The sequence below is a fragment of the Electrophorus electricus genome, chromosome 18 (genome assembly GCF_013358815.1).
Source record: "Electrophorus electricus isolate fEleEle1 chromosome 18, fEleEle1.pri, whole genome shotgun sequence".
Taxonomy (NCBI): Eukaryota; Metazoa; Chordata; class Actinopteri; order Gymnotiformes; family Gymnotidae; genus Electrophorus; species Electrophorus electricus.
In genome coordinates this window covers 6462234-6480011 of record NC_049552.1, presented here as the reverse complement: position 1 = coordinate 6480011, position 17778 = coordinate 6462234, and the positions used below count along the sequence as shown (strand labels likewise).

The 17778-nt window shown below is 37.4% G+C and overlaps 1 protein-coding gene across 1 annotated transcript; it reads left to right on the top strand.

The window, feature by feature from the left end:
• The first annotated feature begins 8018 nt into the window (after positions 1–8018).
• Positions 8019–13213, top strand: LOC118242941 (L-rhamnose-binding lectin CSL3-like). The gene is made up of 8 exons (XM_035536110.1): positions 8019–8149; positions 8376–8411; positions 9747–9882; positions 10268–10377; positions 10706–10750; positions 11495–11630; positions 12015–12124; positions 12719–13213. Exons 1-8 carry the CDS (start codon positions 8119–8121, stop codon positions 12721–12723), a joined length of 609 nt encoding a protein of 202 aa, XP_035392003.1. The 5' UTR covers positions 8019–8118; the 3' UTR covers positions 12724–13213.
• The last annotated feature ends 4565 nt before the right edge of the window (positions 13214–17778 follow it).

Sequence of the window (17778 nt, the reverse complement as noted above, 5' to 3'; positions counted from 1 at the left end):
AATGACTAACTGAAACTCGTACTTATTGTAATGTATTGTTTATTACACTGATGTTGGCTAACAAACTCTAGTACTTATTGTTTAATGCACTTATCATTGTCTAAGATAGAGCTTATGTATTTTGTACTTCTAGGCATCAGCACTGATCCCTGTATTTCTACAGTATTCTAGATCATTGGTATATCAGACTCTAACCTACTCTACTGGCTAGGATGTATTCAATGAGTAAATGACAGCACTTTTGTAAGCTGTTCTGGAAAAGAGTGTCTACTAAATGGCATAAATGTAAATGTAGCAGCGAAAAACACATTTCCCATTTCTCTTTATGATCCTTACCACCTTAGCAGTACAACAGTTTTTACCACTGTCAGTGGAGCTTTTAAGAACTGAATACAAACAAACAAAAAAAAGGCTATTTAACAAACCATATAATCTCATTTATATTGTAATTCATTACATTCCATAAAGTAAATAAAGCAGCTAGCTAAAAATTTAGTGGCTTATTTACTAGCACTTTTTGTAACACAGCTGTAACTATTGGTATAGTTAGCTAACTAGCTACATAACTGCATGTTTGTCTATAGTTGCAACTCATTGCACCCATAAAGTGTCATTAGGAGCATCATGGCTCATAAATTAAGAAGGTAGGTAGCTATCTTTAATTGTAGCTATCTTTAAAATCAACTTGTCTTATTACTTTAAAGTTTGTGATAACCTGAATTGCTAGCTACCTTCGGGTACAGGCAGGGTCTTGTTAGCTACACTTGTTCTGTGCTGCCGATCACCATACTTGAAACTTAGCTAGCTAGCTCCAAAAGCAGCAGTGACCATGCAGCCACGCACGGAATGGGGTGAAAATTCGGACCCATCATTTGACCAGTAAACCTGATGTGAAACAAGAGGAAAAAGTGTTATGGGCAAGTTGAAAAACACAGGTGTTTTCTGTGGTGGTCAATATTCTTTTTTTTGCCATTTTAGAACGCGTGGAATTACATCAAGTTCCTTTTAATTTGTATTACAATAGTTCTGAAACCTAAACTTCAGTTAAATCTATTTACAAATGCTGCATTAGCATGGTCACAGACATAAAGGCAGAATAAAAACAATTAAGTTAAAAAAAATGAATCAGTTGTGGTCTCACAACCTATGCTTTTTTGCATTTGTTTCTGCTTTAGTTTTTAACTATGTAACAGTTAATCTTTTCTAATATAGCATCTAGGGACCCTCCACATAAAATATGTCTCATTTCAATACGATAACCTTTGGAGCTCAATGAGGGATAAGTGTTTTTTATTTTTTTTATTTTTTATTTTATTTTATTTTTTTTAAATAACTGACTATTAAAAATATTCTGTGTGCCCGAGAACCATAATTTTTTCCCATGATAATTATTCAGTTCATTTCAAATTTAATTGTATAGTGCTTTAGACAACAGATGTCGCAAAGTAGCTTTACAGAGAATCTAGGTCCAGGCCCCTAATGAGCAAGTCAAAGCTGATTGTAGGAAGGAAAAACTCCTTAAACTCCCTAACTTAGAAGAAGAAATCTTGAGATGAACCAAGATTCAGAACCCATCGTCCTTTGTATCATGTTGCATAATATGCCAACACTAATACAAAGCAGTACCCTCGCCTAACGAGATCTATGCCAGTTCTTTCAAGGGGGACCTTGATTAAAGGTGGGGAGGGAGTTTTGGGAAGATCAGGCTGTTAAAGGAGCAATGTTATTTCTCCTTTATACTGACATTTAGTGGATTCTGTTCTAAATCTATTTTAAACATGGCCTTCTCCATGTGGGGGACCCACTCATTGGAGCATAAACTGGTTCTTTTGAGGACAGCAATGCAGTTTGATTCTTCATCTCATGTGATTAGCACATTATAAAAAAATCTGTTTCATAAATATTGTTCACTTATTACTCCTTTAACTAGCTGTCATTCACAGTATGTCACAAACCACAATCCCCAAACCTCCCCGGCTCCTCTTGTTCCAGGTCAGCCCGGATGGCTTTGAAGGCACTCCCTGCTCAAAAGAGGCATAAGTCTGGTACACACCTTTAGTTTAGCACCCACCCTTGAGTAACTGACTTATTAACCCTGTCATTCGTGGCCAGAATAACTGTGTGTGTGTGTGTGTGTGTGTGTGTGTGTGTGTGTGTGTGTGTGTGTGTATGTATGTATGTATGTATGTATGTATGTATATAACTGAGATGCTCTCAGGCTGAGTCTCTTGCCTCAAAGTCAATTCACAGCACAGCAATTTCTGCAATCATTATATTATTTCTCTAACCTGTCCAGGAAGATTTTTGTGGAATGTCATATAGTTTGAATGACCTATAATATAACCTTTTCTATGATATTCTAATGTGGCGTGATTGTGAGGCGGACGCAAATCTACAATCAGAATCGCGAAAACAGTCCAAGGTCAGTGAGCCAAATACAAAAAGCCCAGGAATACATCTTACCACACAAACAAAGGCACACGAGGACAAAAAAAGGAAGCAGGCTATAACACAAATACAAGCAATGATAAGAACACTTAACTAACATCAGTGAATACAAACAGGGGCTATGAATAACACAGAGGCTAGTATTGCATACACAGAGGTTAAGATTAACATGAGCTTTTATTCAAATACTTTTCCATTCAAAACTAAGGTGACAAAACTAATTGGCCCTGTAGCCGAGTAAACAGAAAAGTCTGCAGCTTAGTAAAGGTGACTCGGGTTGTGTGGACACTACACTACACTACTGGATTGTTAAATTGAACTATTGCGAAAGCTAAGTCTAGGGTAAAATTCAAGTGAATTTATAAGATATAGATTCAAGTGCTAAGGTAATTAAACCACTGCAGTTATTAAGATAACAACATAAGCTATAATGATAATTTTGGTTCCCCTCACATGTTCTTGTTGGGCATTGCCACTGGCAAAGGTCCAATTTACAGGCTTAAACAGTGATAATGACCACTGTATTGGTTCCTTGGTTCCTTCCTTGTTTGAGTGTTTGAGTTTTCTGTGTGGATTGTTTGTTTTTTTGTTTGTTTGTTTGTTTTGTTTTGGTTTTTTGGGGGGGTGTTTTATGTTTTTTTCTGATTCTTGTTTTTTTTTCTGTTTTTCTTTATTTGTTTGGGGATTTTTTTGTTTTCCATTGTTTCCTTTAGAAACATTATTCTGGTTTGCTTAGAGTTGTTTTATAACTGGAGAAGTTTCCCCAGTATACTTCTCAGGTTTCAGTAATAGGCTGGACAAAGGCTGCCATAAAGCTGTTTGTGAACCTCTTCCTTTCAGTCCCAGTTCTGATTTCTTTTCAACGAGTACGTTTTAAAAGGACAGCGAATTTGAGGGGCAGCTGAATGCAACACCTGGTCTGCATTTTCCCCCTTCACTTTTCTAAGAAAGTTACTTGGATGGAGGAACAAAAACTCCATAAAGCCAAAGGATGAGAAAAAGAGAATTAAAAGCAGGCGTGATACTGGATGGGGAGGAACGAGACACAAATATGGACATGAGTTTATTTTATATTGTAGCAAGGACAAAACAACAACAAAAAAGCACAATGATGAGCTGGCTGGTACAATAACTGCAAGAGTAATTGCTGGCAGAACAACAAAGAGTGCTGAGATGACGCAGAGGACTAGTGACCAGCACTACAAGAGTACCTGTGGGCTTTAAATAATAATGTGATTCAAGTCTCCAATGCAAACTAAGGGCGCACAGATTCTACTGTACATCCTGCTTGCATGGGCCATCTGGCCGAATCAACTGACTCTGGTAAGTTGTAGTCAGAAAAACTTTAGTTTATTAGCAGCAGGGCTGTAGGGCTGAGGTGTATGTGAGAAAGAAGGAACTGGTGTGAGAAGCAGAATGTGTGTGTCTGTGACTGTTATGGAACTCAATTAACTTTGTGTGTTTCTACAGTCACAGCATATACTTAGGCAGTAACAATGCAACAGTTGAGTTTACATAACCATTATGTGGAATAAACAGGATAAGCTGACAGAACATTGCATTGCGTCAGAGGAAGTGTAGGGTCGTAACCAACCGTTTCACATGAAGTCTCTCTATCTGTTTTGTGCTAATAGGGCTCAGCAACAGGGTAGAGGACAGCATATGTATGATTTAGATAAGAGCCTTTCTTTGGGCGTTACTGCCACTGTCGGTGTATAAAAGAAAGAGGACTGTACTATGAGACAGTTCTCTATCCCTGTCTTACAGGGAACAGAACTCAATAATTTCTTACTACTCAATGCATGAAGTTGTCTGTATTCGATGAGCTCTCATTTTCCACTACAGTGACAAGGTCATAGGGGTGAAAAGGCACAAAACTGGTTCAGGACAGTTGGAGATTAGACAACTTCTGTCAGCTGTTGTTATTTTAACTAAGACAAAGGAAATATTCTCTTACAACATTAAGTACAACTCAAGGTCAGCAAGGGCAGTTAGTTCTCTAGAGAGAGCATATGGTGCTGAATCATCAGGGTAGGGGCATGAGCAGTCCATACCTAAAACAGACAAGATCTTCTTCATTGTATACTAACAAAGTTGTTTTATTTACATTTTGATTTTCTTACAATTAACATTTACATATATTTGTCTGAAAAACTGCACTAACTTGCTTCATTCCACACAGTTTGAAAGACTGAATAATAATAATAATAATAATAATAATAAGTTCAATTTATATAGGTAAGTAAATAAAATTGACACAAATTGAAACAACTCAATAATTAGCAAATACGGATAAGAAAAGAGGTTATGAAAAGTGTTGGGAAAAGAGGTATGTTTTAAGTTGAGATTTAAAGGAGAAGCATGTAGAGCAGAGACGGAGAGATTGAGGCAAAGTGTCCCATAGTTTGGGGCCGTGACACTAAAGGATCTGGCTCCTACAGACACCAGTCTAAACTTGGGGATGGAGAGGAGACCTGCATTAGAGGACCCAAGTGTATTGGGGGGCAGTAAGGGTGTAAGAGTTGAGCTAGATAGGGAGGTGCAAGACCGTGCAGAGCTTTGGATGTAGGGAGGAGGATTTTGAACTGAATGCGCTCAGGGACAGGGAGGCAGTGTAGCTGATGTACACTAGGAGTGATGTGGACTGATTTCCTTATATGAAGGAGGATTCTTGCAGCTCACTTCTGGACATATTGAAGTGAGCAGATGGTTTTGTTAGGGATGCCAATGAGGAGAAAGTTACAGTGCCAATGAGGAGAGAGTAATCAAAACTGGTGATGAAGGTGTGAACCAAGGTCTCAGCGTCGTGTGTGGAGAGCATGGGCCTAAGCCTAGCAATATTACGGAGGTGAAAATGGCCATTTTTGACCATTAGACTTGACGTGGGGTTCAAAAGAGAGAGAGGACTGAATGATGATAAAGCAAATAAAGCAACAAAAGCTAATGTCACATTTTATTGTATGTGACTGTTTTATCAATATTTAAGTTGTATTATAATCAGGTATAGTCATATAAGAATTGTAGTAACTATGAACATTTAATAGTTGTGTGAACACTGGACATTTAAATGCTTTTAAATGTTCCAAATTGATCTTTAAATTTTTTTTTAGAGTTTCATAATGTAAAGGAAATACTATATGCTTCAGTGATTCACATACAGTCAACAGTGTCGTGGGAAAATGCTTGTGTAAGCAAAGAACGTTAAGGGAGTGTGACAATAGATCAGATAAGCAGGAAATATCTCTCTTGTTTTATTGCCTGCAAAGAAGAAACGACACCCAAGCAGACTGTTACCAGCTGGCCTGAAGAGATAAGCAATGCTTAAAGCTGATTGGTCTATGAGCCATAGCAACAAGAGGGAGGAAGTCCGTGATTGGTCAAAGCATACAGTTAGAATTGTATATTAAGCAACGCTCTGTATGACTCGGGGCTTCTCTTGGTAGTGAGCACCACACTCTGTGGAATCTTTCTTTTCTATTAAAACCTTTTTACTTATTATCCACATCTGACTCCCCGTTTCATTGAATTTCCACCACACATAACCAGAAGGAAAGAGTCCTGCCACTGCTGAGCCAATGTAGGTCATGTTATAAAAATGATCTTTGACCAAGTTAACAAAGATATCCTTGCAGCGGCAGGCATAATATTTAACCTTGCAGGCATAACAGCCATAAATATGCATCTTGGCTCTTCCCCTAGTGTGCATCTCTCTCTCTCTCTTTTTTTTCTTGTTTTGTAACAGTGGCTGTTGCAGTATCACTTCAAAAGAAACATGTTCTCCTTCCCAAAGCTTACATATGACTCTGCTAGCTCTGGCTATACCTCCTATGTGCTGTATAGTCCTATATAAATTAGTAATGTAGGTCTTAGCTGTGGACTCAGTTGCACTGTTGAGGATTCATCACCAACAGGTCTCTCATAGCTTTTAGATCCTTACAATGTCTGCAGAGCTATTCAGCATAAGTCTACGATCATTGAATATCTGCAGGCCTCTTCAGTACAACTCTACCCTCACTAAATGTCTGTGCTGGCACACAAATGACCTGCTGCTGGATGACCAAATCTGCAGTTACCCTGCAGTGCCTATAGCTGTCTTTCCACTTGGCTGTCAGACTTTCATCAAATTTCTCTTAAAATAATTCATGAGGATGAGCATTCATTCAGTTTCAAAATGCAACTTCAAAAAGTTATTTAAAAAACAAAAAAAAAACAAATTGGCTGGGCCTAATATGCCTTTAAATCTGCCAGTTTATATCTGGCATTAACTTGCATCACCAAAAAATGTATGTTTATGAAAGTGTAAACAGTTTTGATGATTCAGCTGACCTGCAATGTCCTTATTCTTATTGAAAATTGTATGTTTGTTTTATAGTATAAAATTCAAAAGGAAGATGGAATCCAACACCATGTATCTTACATATAGCATTATATTGAGGTTATTTCTGCAGTATGGCTTGTGGAAAATTGGGGTTCTGTACGCTTTCTGGGACACACAATGGCTAGCTATGCCTTGAACTATCAATATGACTTTAAAAACCAAGGTGACCCAACTAATTGGCCTTGTAAATGCGTGAACTGAAAAAGACTGGGTGCCTCATTTCTAATTGTTTTTGTAAGTCTATAAGTATAAACTGCACTTTGAAATACTTTTGAAACATCAAGACATTACATACCACCTCAGAAAACACACTGGATAGAAGTGTGTGGAAGAACAAAACTTCATAAATGCTGTTACAAGCAAAATTAACGGTAAACATGAACAAAAACTAAATAAATGTAAAGAAATAAGGGGGAAAAGGGAGTGAAAGGCTTGGACAACCTGAGGAAGAAATGGCAAGGAGGAATAAGCCACACGCACACATGAATGTACAATTTCAACTGTTTTTTTCCATTTTCACTGGAGCCACCAGACAGCTATAAACGTCTTGGTGGTGCTGCGAGCCAGCTTCACTGATAGCTGCTGAAAGCCCAAGCAGTGTCAAGAAAAATGACCCCAGCATCCTCCTACCTAACAAATACCCTAAAGACAAAAAGAAGATTAAGAATCCCAACCACTCTGAACTCGAAAGGGAAATACAATGTCTGGGACACACCCCCTTTCCTAGTGTGATTAAAAACATGCTGTATGTAGTGCGATTCCCGTAGTATAGTAAAATACTCAAAATATTTCACGTATCGTAATATGAAAACCTCTATGTTTGATTGTATCAATGAGTGAAAGAGCATGTGTGCGGCTGCCGCACGGCAACTACATTCACAGCCACATTTATCCTCCAAGCTTCGCCTCTGCTCTCAATTGTCTGCTGAATGCTGACACAAATGGATCTTCAGCAACTCTTAATCAGTGAGATGAAGATGAACAATAAACAAGGGAACTCCATTTTCCATAACAAACCCAGAGTGGGTGGGGGGTTAAAAACAGGTTTATTAGGTTATCATTTACAATTATGGTAAGAGAGGCTTACTGTAACATTCAGTTTAAACTTCCTTATAGCAAATGTCAGCTACAAAATAAAGATATATTGAAATGAGAAGATTACTTTTGTTATACTTCAAGGGTGTTTCCTGCTTGAGAAAATGCTTCCTGGTTATGGCATTTAAATACTGATCAGGTCCAGTGGTATAAACACTTGAAGCCTCATCTGCATCTCTGACCAACAACACAGCACAATGTTCTTCCTGAAGCTCTCTCTACTCATGCGTAAGTTCTGTCCATGTTTCTGAAGCAAAAACTAATTGCACTTTTAGTGCAGGTCATACTGCAACCAATACAGGACTCTTTAAGTATGAAATCTGTGTATTAGCCCAAGGAAAACACCAAATTGCATTGAATGCTACCATAGGACAAGCACCGATTTACATTCAGTTTGGGCTGTTTTAGAGGTAGTTAAAGGAGTCTCTTTTTTTTCTCGTTTTCTTTTTGTCAGTGTTGGCTGTAGCTCCTGACTTGCTTGTTCATGCGGGTAAGTATTAAATGCACCAACAGCATCAACTCCTCACACTGTTAACATTGTCATGGTCTTTCTTTATTACTTTCTTCTCTGTGTTTTTAAGAATTAATTTCTTTATATTATCAGTGACTACAGTCACTTATCTGTACATGAGCATTTATTTATGCATTATTAAGTTTACATACTGTAACATTATAAATATTAATAATAAAAATATTTTAACAGTATGAATCACATCTCACCTGTCATGTTCAGTCCCTTCAGCGTTCCGTGTTTTCTCTATCATGTGTAGTTTCGTTTTGTACTTACATTGTTTGATTGCGTACACCTGTCGCTCATTGCGAGTTTGGTTGTATTCTCCACATACAATAAAAAGCCTTGTTTAAAAATCTGGCTCATTACAATCTAGATCTTCAGTCTTTGGCAAAGAAAATCTACCTTGGCTTTTAGCATTTTTGAACTATGACTAAACGCAAACAAGGGTAAATGTTTGCAGAAATGTAACTTTGTCTTGGATTGTCACATTTAACAGGAATTAAACAATGATTTCTGCTGTGGTTGTCAGTGTGACCTGTGAAGGAGATAATGCTGTTTTGACATGTGGTTGGTACAGGCTTCTCTTTGACATGTATCCCCTTATATGATGAAGATTATGAGACAATGTCCTATTAAATCCAACTATAAAGCACATTCAAGAAAAACTGAGTAAAGATGTCTGTTTTTAATAATATACATGTATTTCATGTATTCAAGATGATGAGACAATAACTCAGTACCTCCCACTGTTTGTGAGTGCAGACCATGCCTTTAATTAATCAGATACAGTTTGAGGAGTAAACTGTATAACTGTAGAGGGGGAAAGGAACTCCGAGCACTGGAGCTGGACTTCTGCTTTGTGTCAAAAAGCCAGATCTCACTTTGGGTAAAGAACCGATGAATAAGTGCAGGAGATGAGGAGAAGCACAGGTGATGGGATGGTTGGGGTGCACAAAGTTTGACACAGAGGTCAGAGGGGAAGTTGGGTATGTATAGGAAGTTACATAGGAGGCAGGGAGTTAAGATGTGGGCTTTCTCCCAAACTATTACAATCATTTAAATAATTGATATGTTATAAGGAAACTTAAGTAACGATGGTTTCCAAACATACACAGAATTCTTTCAGTGCAGTCTTACTCTCCCAGCACTGCTTATCTCATTTTTGCAACTGATCTGTGCACACATTTGCACACATGCAGTACCATGCACACTGCAAGGTACTGTACAGGATGTAAGCTATCTTCATATATTTTACTGCTGCTTTCCTCAATCATAGTAACCTGTTTTTATACTAAACTCCTTAAATTGTAGGAGCTGGTGTTTTGAATATCCTCAGTGCTAACTATGGCCGAATTGATTCCACAACGTGCTCTGCTGGACGACCCAGCAGCCAAATCACTAAAACCGACTGTTATGCAATCAACACATTGTCTGAGGTTACAAACAGGTGAGTCCAACTAAACTTCAAATTCAATGTATGACCATCGTACTTTTATATTCATTTCTAAAGGGCCAATCTAAATGGAGAAAACAATACTAGAATCTCACATACTACAATGACTAGACTTTCTTAATTTATCTAAATACTCAAATGATAGAATAAGTAAAACATTTTACAAATACTAGAAAATACATTTTTAGCCACTGCACAAATGTGGCAGTGCAAAATCCAAACATTTAAGTCCATGACTATCATCAGTGCAAAGGTGATCAAAATGAGGTAAGAACAAAGATCCAGGTGGATATTATAAAGTAATAATTAACAATGGAAATCGACTTTTTTTTTTCATTGAGTTTTTTTTTATTTCTCATTACATTTTTTCCCTCCACAGATGTGACGGCAAAAGCAGCTGTGTAGTACCTGCCACAAACTCTGTCTTCTCTGACCCCTGTTATGGCACTTACAAGTACCTGAGCATTAAATATTCCTGTGTGGTGCACAGTGAGTTTCTCTTTTGTCATCACCCATTTATATTGTTCACTGCTCTCAGTTTACCACTGAAGTGGCTTAGACTCTGTTTACACCTGTTCAATTATGCAAATTGTTTGTATTCTCCACATACAATAAAAGGCCTTGTTTAAAAATCTGGCTCATTACAATCTAGATCTACAATCTTTGGCAAAGAAAATCTACCTTGGCTTTTAGCATTTTTGAACTATGACTAAACGCAAACAAGGGTAAATGTTTGCAGAAATGTAACTTTGTCTTGGATTGTCACATTTAACAGGAATTAAACAATTATTTCTGCTGTGGTTTCTGTGTCCTGTAGAGACCAGTGTGACCTGTGAAGGAGATAATGCTGTTTTGACATGTGGTTGGTACAGGCTTCTCTTTGACATGTATCCCCTTATATGATCAAGATTATGAGACAATGTCCTATTACATCCAACTATAATGCACATTCAAGAAAAACTTAGTAAAGATGTCTGTTTTTAATAATATACATGTATTTCATGTATTCAAGATGGTGAGACAATAACTCAGTACCTCCCACTGTTTGTGAGTGCAGACCATGCCTTTAATTAATCAGATACAGTTTGAGGAGTAAACTGTATAACTGTAGAGGGGGAAAGGAACTCCGAGCACTGGAGCTGGAGTTCTGCTTTGTGTCAAAAAGCCAGATCTCACTTTGGGTAAAGAACCGATGGATAAGTGCAGGAGATGAGGAGAAGCACAGGTGATGGGATGGTTGGGGTGCACAAAGTTTGACACAGAGGTCAGAGGGGAAGTTGGGTATGTATAGGAAGTTACATAGGAGGCAGGAAGTTAAGATGTGGGCTTTCTCCCAAACTATTACAATCATTTAAATAATTGTTATGTTATAAGGAAACTTAAGTAACGATGGTTTCCAAACATACACAGAATTCTTTCAGTGCAGTCTTACTCTCCCAGCACTGCTTATCTCATTTTTGTAACTGATCTGTGCACACATTTGCACACATGCAGTACCATGCACACTGCAAGGTACTGTACAGGATGTAAGCTATCTTCATATATTTTACTGCTGCTTTCCTCAATCATAGTAACCTGTTTTTATACTAAACTCCTTAAATTGTAGGAGCTGGTGTTTTGAATATCCTCAGTGCTAACTATGGCCGAACTGATTCCACAACGTGCTCTGCTGGACGACCCAGCAGCCAAATCACTAAAACCGACTGTTATGGAACCAACACATTGTATGAGGTTACAAACAGGTGAGTCCAACTAAACTTCAAATTCAATGTATGACCATCGTACTTTTATATTCATTTCTAAAGGGCCAATCTAAATGGAGAAAACAATACTAGAATCTCACATACTACAATGACTAGACTTTCTTAATTTATCTAAATACTCAAATGATAGAATAAGTAAAACATTTTACAAATACTAGAAAATACATTTTTAGCCACTGCACAAATGTGGCAGTGCAAAATCCAAACATTTAAGTCCATGACTATCATCAGTGCAAAGGTGATCAAAATGAGGTAAGAACAAAGATCCAGGTGGATATTATAAAGTAATAATTAACAATGGAAATCGACTTTTTTTTTTCATTGAGTTTTTTTTATTTCTCATTACATTTTTTCCCTCCACAGATGTGACGGCAAAAGCAGCTGTGTAGTACCTGCCACAAACTCTGTCTTCTCTGACCCCTGTTATGGCACTTACAAGTACCTGAGCATTAAATATTCCTGTGTGGTGCACAGTGAGTTTCTCTTTTGTCATCACCCATTTATATTGTTCACTGCTCTCAGTTTACCACCGAAATGGCTTAGACCCTGTTTACACCTATTCAATTATGCAAATTGTTTGTAGATTTTCTTGATAAGATTTTAATCATGGGTATTTACACTCAGCAGTAAAATGCATCTCTGATTAGCCAGAGTGAAATCTGATTGGTGAAAAATTGATAGCATGAAAAATTCTAAACAGCTCATACCTTTCAATATTTTTTGGAGAAAGATACCAACTGCAATATTTATGCTTTGGGGAGGATTATGCACAGTTATGTGGTGTGACAACATGTTGGGAGGGGTTTTGGTTGTCAGGTGTGGTTCAGAGATACCAATGTACATATGTAGCATCTGGCTAAAATGTACTTCAGACAACTATATATATATATATATATATATATATATATATATTAGACACACACACACACACACACACACACACACACACACACACTTCAAGGTATACTTTCTTTCTTTAACTCTTTCAATAATTTGAACAGTAAGGACATTGTTGAGAAAATCATCTTTCTCGTTACTGCTATTGACTGCTCTTTGTTTTCTTACAGAATAACTGAAGACATTTCAGCTTCTTCCCTGGTGTCCTCTTCAATTTGAAAAGGATTCAGATTAAGTTAAAATATGTAACCCTTCAGTATCCCATCCTGCAGAGGCATTGATATACTACATATATTAAATGACTGTAATGATTGTACTTTAACACCTTACTTCAGGGCTGATGAATATTTGAGGGATCCGCCTGGCACTAGTGGTTACAATCAACATTTGGTATGGACAATGACATACATAATTGTAACTGAAAAAGATACAAAAATACTCTACCATCAGCTAAGACAAATGATATGAAAGCATATTTGCCAGCAGGGAAATACATATTACTTAAACAATATTTTTGGTATATAGCATAAACACATTAGCAAAACAAGTTAGCAAAAAAAGGGGGTGTTTTTTTTTCATCTATCCTTTTGTTCTCTGAGATTTGCTTGCTCTGTAGCCTTTTCAAAGGATGGTGAAGGTGCATGTTAATAAATGCATAATCAGAGTGAAGATTATCTTCCTTTGTCTTTGCCTCTAGAAATACTAGAATGACTAAAGGCTTTCTGTAAATTCTAGAAAATACATAGATCATAATTTCTAGAAAAAAGTACAGTTGCAGTGCAGTTTGCCAATTTTTCAGTCCCTGACTGAAGTGTAAAACTTAAAGGTAATACAAATGCTATTAAATAATAACAGAAATATAAGGCAAGTTACTTTACAAAGAAATTAAGATTCAGCTTTTAGAATTCTATAATTGTTGTGACATGATGTATTGGGATGGGTTTTGCTTGTCAAATGTAGTTCAGACAGACCAGCGTGTTTATATTCATATTTATGTAACACCAGGGCGTGAGGTGATGTTCCATTCCAAGGTTGGGTTTCAGTATTGCAGAATTGTTCATTTAGTCATTTTGTTCCATTTCTTCATAAAACTTCTCAATTCCTTCAGTCCCAGTTCCCTCTGATAATATTAAGCTAAGGGGTGTTGGCTCTTCTATTTTCTGCTTTACTGATTTATTTCCCATAATGTATCTTTTTTTGAAATGTTGAAATTATAGAGCGGAATGATAAAATAAATGGAATGGAATAAAACTGTAACGAGGAGGCTTTAAGGAGGATGCGGGGACGAGTAGCGTGGAACACCAACGCCCGTTTATTTGACATTCAGACACGCACACTATCAGAAGCAAAAACCAAACTGGAGTAACTGGATTAACTTTCAACAGGCAAAGCAACTGAAACTTAAAATCATCGACGTCTGTAAACAATTTATTGAAGAACCATTAAAGAATCTACAAGACATGCAGCAAAGATAAACGTAGTGGCCAGCTGCAACGGCTGCTTGCACATGACCAAATGTGACAAATGTCAACCATAATAACAAAATAACTATGTTACGACTGACCGAGAAATGCGACATAACCACAAAGCTTTTACCATAGCCTCCTGGGAAATTAACGGCCAACCAGAAAATAAAGGAGTCGACAAAGCATTTTAGTGTTTCGCTACTAAGAAGACAATGAAAACGTAGGTTACGATTATTTTGTCAGTTTAAAGTTAGGCCGTCAAGTCGTAAGCCATACCTTACCTCTAGGCTATACGTATAGAAACTTGAGAACAGTTTCCAAGCGTGAAACCGACGTTGTCCGTATAGCCGCGGTTAATTGTTTCCTTGCTGGTTCCTCAGAAACGTTTCTCAGACTCGGTGCACAACGCCTACCACAGTCTCCGTATACGTCACTACAGGTGAGCGGACCCAGCCTGCAGCGCGAGCCGGGCTAAAGTACAAGTGGCACTCGGCCATGTCTAATTCCCGAGTGTTACACATATTACGCTGTTTTTGCGGTTTCCCCCTGGATACGAATTGAATTGAGAGTGCCTCTTAAACCTTTGAACTTAATCAGGTAGCAAAAAGGAGAAAACGGAGCGCAGCATGGAATTCCAAATTCGCATTTAATGAAGGAGAATACAAGTAGAATTAAATTCAAAGTGAGCTCTATAGAACATATAATTAATCCATTTTGGTTGAAATAAATATATATAAATATATTTACTACAATTTCTGTTTTGTGACTGCAGCAATTTTTGGAATTAAACTTGTTCTCATTCCATTTCAGATTCCAATTCAATTCAAATTACAACTTGAACTGAATGCAGGCCAATTCTTTAATTATGAGTTTCGCGCCGCGCTAATTTGCTGCAGTCTAAAAGGCCTGATCTAGGCCTATCTCATTAGCCAAAGTAATTTATGAGCTGAGTCAGCTGTGATAAAGCTGATGTAAGCAATTTAGAACTCTCGCTAAACGAGCTTTACATCGGGATCGCGTTCACTAAAATACCTGTTCTAAGGGGAAAAAATGTCTGTGACTGCCCCCTGTAATCAGCAACTAAGCACTTCAGCCTGGTCCATCTGCAATAGCTAACACATCAGGAAACGTCTTTATGGAGAGAAGGTCGTCCTTGTTCGTCAGTTATTTTTTATGTACATGCAGCACACAGAACAGAAAGGTGGGGCCCTAGCTGCAATATCACAACCCCCCAGTTAACTGATTGATGCGGTCAGTGGCAGTCTGGGGACCCAGAGTCAGGGTTCTTGTCTCAAGGTCTCCAACCCTGAATGCAAGTCCCCTTGTCTCTGGGTGGTCCTGACATTTCTCTGGTGCCCACAGAGTACTGAAACCTCCAAGAGGTGTTTGTAGAATGTGATAATATACCCTACAATCATGCCTGTGTGGGCCCACTGTGGGCTACCTGGGGACTCTGACAGTTAGGGCTAACCCACAGAAAACTCTGTGGTCTGCATCCTTGCACCCCAGGGGGCCCTTAATAATTTTATTTGGGCAGTACACTGTTCAGCTAACCCACAGATAACCCAACACAGGCCTGCGGTGGGTCACTGCACACCGGGTCCATGTTATTTTGCATAGCCTGGATACTGTGACAAATGTCTTCCAGCTGCCTAGATGGGATTATCATTTATATCAAGTAAATTACAACTTGAAACTTAAAACAGAGCACAGTACTAAAATTTGTGCACCATAACTCCTATCAAACTAAAATATATGTGAATTAAAAAGTTCCAAATAAATTACAAAAAAACAAAAAAAACAACCCTTGTCCAGATCTACTGGGGGAATAACACTAACAGACAAAAGATAAAGGAAAAGCCAACATGAGGTGCTGTTAAGCCAAAAGCTTCCCAAAGAGCTTCAAATGCACCTTTAGCATTGATTCTACAGTGTCTGGAATTATGAAGGTCGTAGCATATGATTTACATAACTCATGAGATCATTCAGTATTGTAGATTAGTTGTTGCAGCCCTAGGAAATGTATATACAACTTTATTCAATACCTACAGTAGCCTGAATTGAAAAGGTAACTTAACTGTTAACTAGTAGTATAGTTGCATGCAGAGCTTCCTTAGTCTTTTTCTTTAGTTTGACATTTGTTAAGAAAAATTGGTAAATTGTCCCCCATTAAGATTTTTTTTATGCATTTGATTTTTAACAAATTAATCGAGCTTTGCATGGGTGGTTTGCCTGATGCAGAGATCAAAACATTCCCTAATAGATAAAGGAGCTTTAGAATAACCAGCACGAGAACAGCTGTATCAGACTCTGGTGACATGTGCAGAGACTTTAATTTTTTTGTGTTCTGTTTATTACCATAATGGCTGCAAACATGTCAAGAGTGTTGATCTATCATATCTTTAAAAAAAAAATTCATGATATTTTTGTTCTCAGTATTCTAGTATTTTGGCCTTAATTTTTAAAGAGCCTTAAGGGATTCTTTTATTGAACTACAAGAGAGTGACATTTGCTTGCCAAAAGCAGCTTTATCCATGAAAAAGGAGCGGTAGTCACAAGGAGGTAGGTCTAGCTTTAACAGAATGGCAGATCTACCTGTAACAGAGTAACTTAAAAGTGGAAGAGCCAGAATGTAGACAGACCTGAGGGGATCTGTGAGATTTCAGCACCCAATGGGTAAAAGATCTGCTACTGTTGTTAAAATGATGTTATTCAAGTGACATCACATGCTTGTTTATTTTCATCATGTAGTTGTTACAGCTCTATATGGAAAAGCCTATAAACGAACATGAAGTCACTCTGTCATTTTGAAAAGTGCAGTATATAGCATTCCCCAAACAAGGTCAAATATGGTTTATATGAATATAGTTCAGTACTAGATAAAGTTCAGTTAGTCTTGAGGGAGTGGTATTAAATTCAGTACATTAAGCAACAAGTGGCTTTTAAAATCTCTTCAGGTGGTGATATGTCATGGTCATCAAAACGATGTTCACACTCCTTGAAATTGACCTGTAAGAAAATTATACTATATAGGATGGTATAGTTTAATTTTATACTGTTTTTCATCTCTAAGGGAATTATGTTTTATATAATCATATAGTGGCACCAATTGGCACCCCTGTAAAAGCCCCAATATAAATGTAGCATCATTATAATGATTAGTCTAAAGGAATGCCAGCTTATGACAGCTATATTACAATCGATCTTTTGAAAGCAAAACAGTAAACAGAATCACGAGTCATCTTTCAAATCATGTTCAACGAACAAATGTGAATTGGAAAATAAATGTTTAGCTTTACTACAACTGCGCAGATATAAAGCTTGTTCATATCAAATTATTCAAATGATCAAATAAATGATCAAAAACCAAACAATTTGTTTTAGCTATTTATTATGAGCCAAAATGATCTTCTGTCAATTTGTCATGATCAAAAACGATCTTTTTATCTGTCTAAACTTACTAAGTTAACTAATTCATTCATAGCACCTCATTTTAGAACTGATTTGAATAAAAAATGAACAACTGAACAATCTAAACTAACTAACCTTTAACGTTTTGGCGACCAGCCCTTTTCTCATTGCCTCTGTTCATGGAGTCCATTGAACTGAATTGACCCCTTGTGTTCGAAACTGGTATAGCATGCTAACAGTTAGCCCTTCGCTCCTATGTGATACATTTTCTCATCTGGTTCGGGAAGGTTAAGTTGGACAAATGGAGTGTTTGTATTGAATTGAATTGAATTTGCTTAATAAAGTCAATTTAA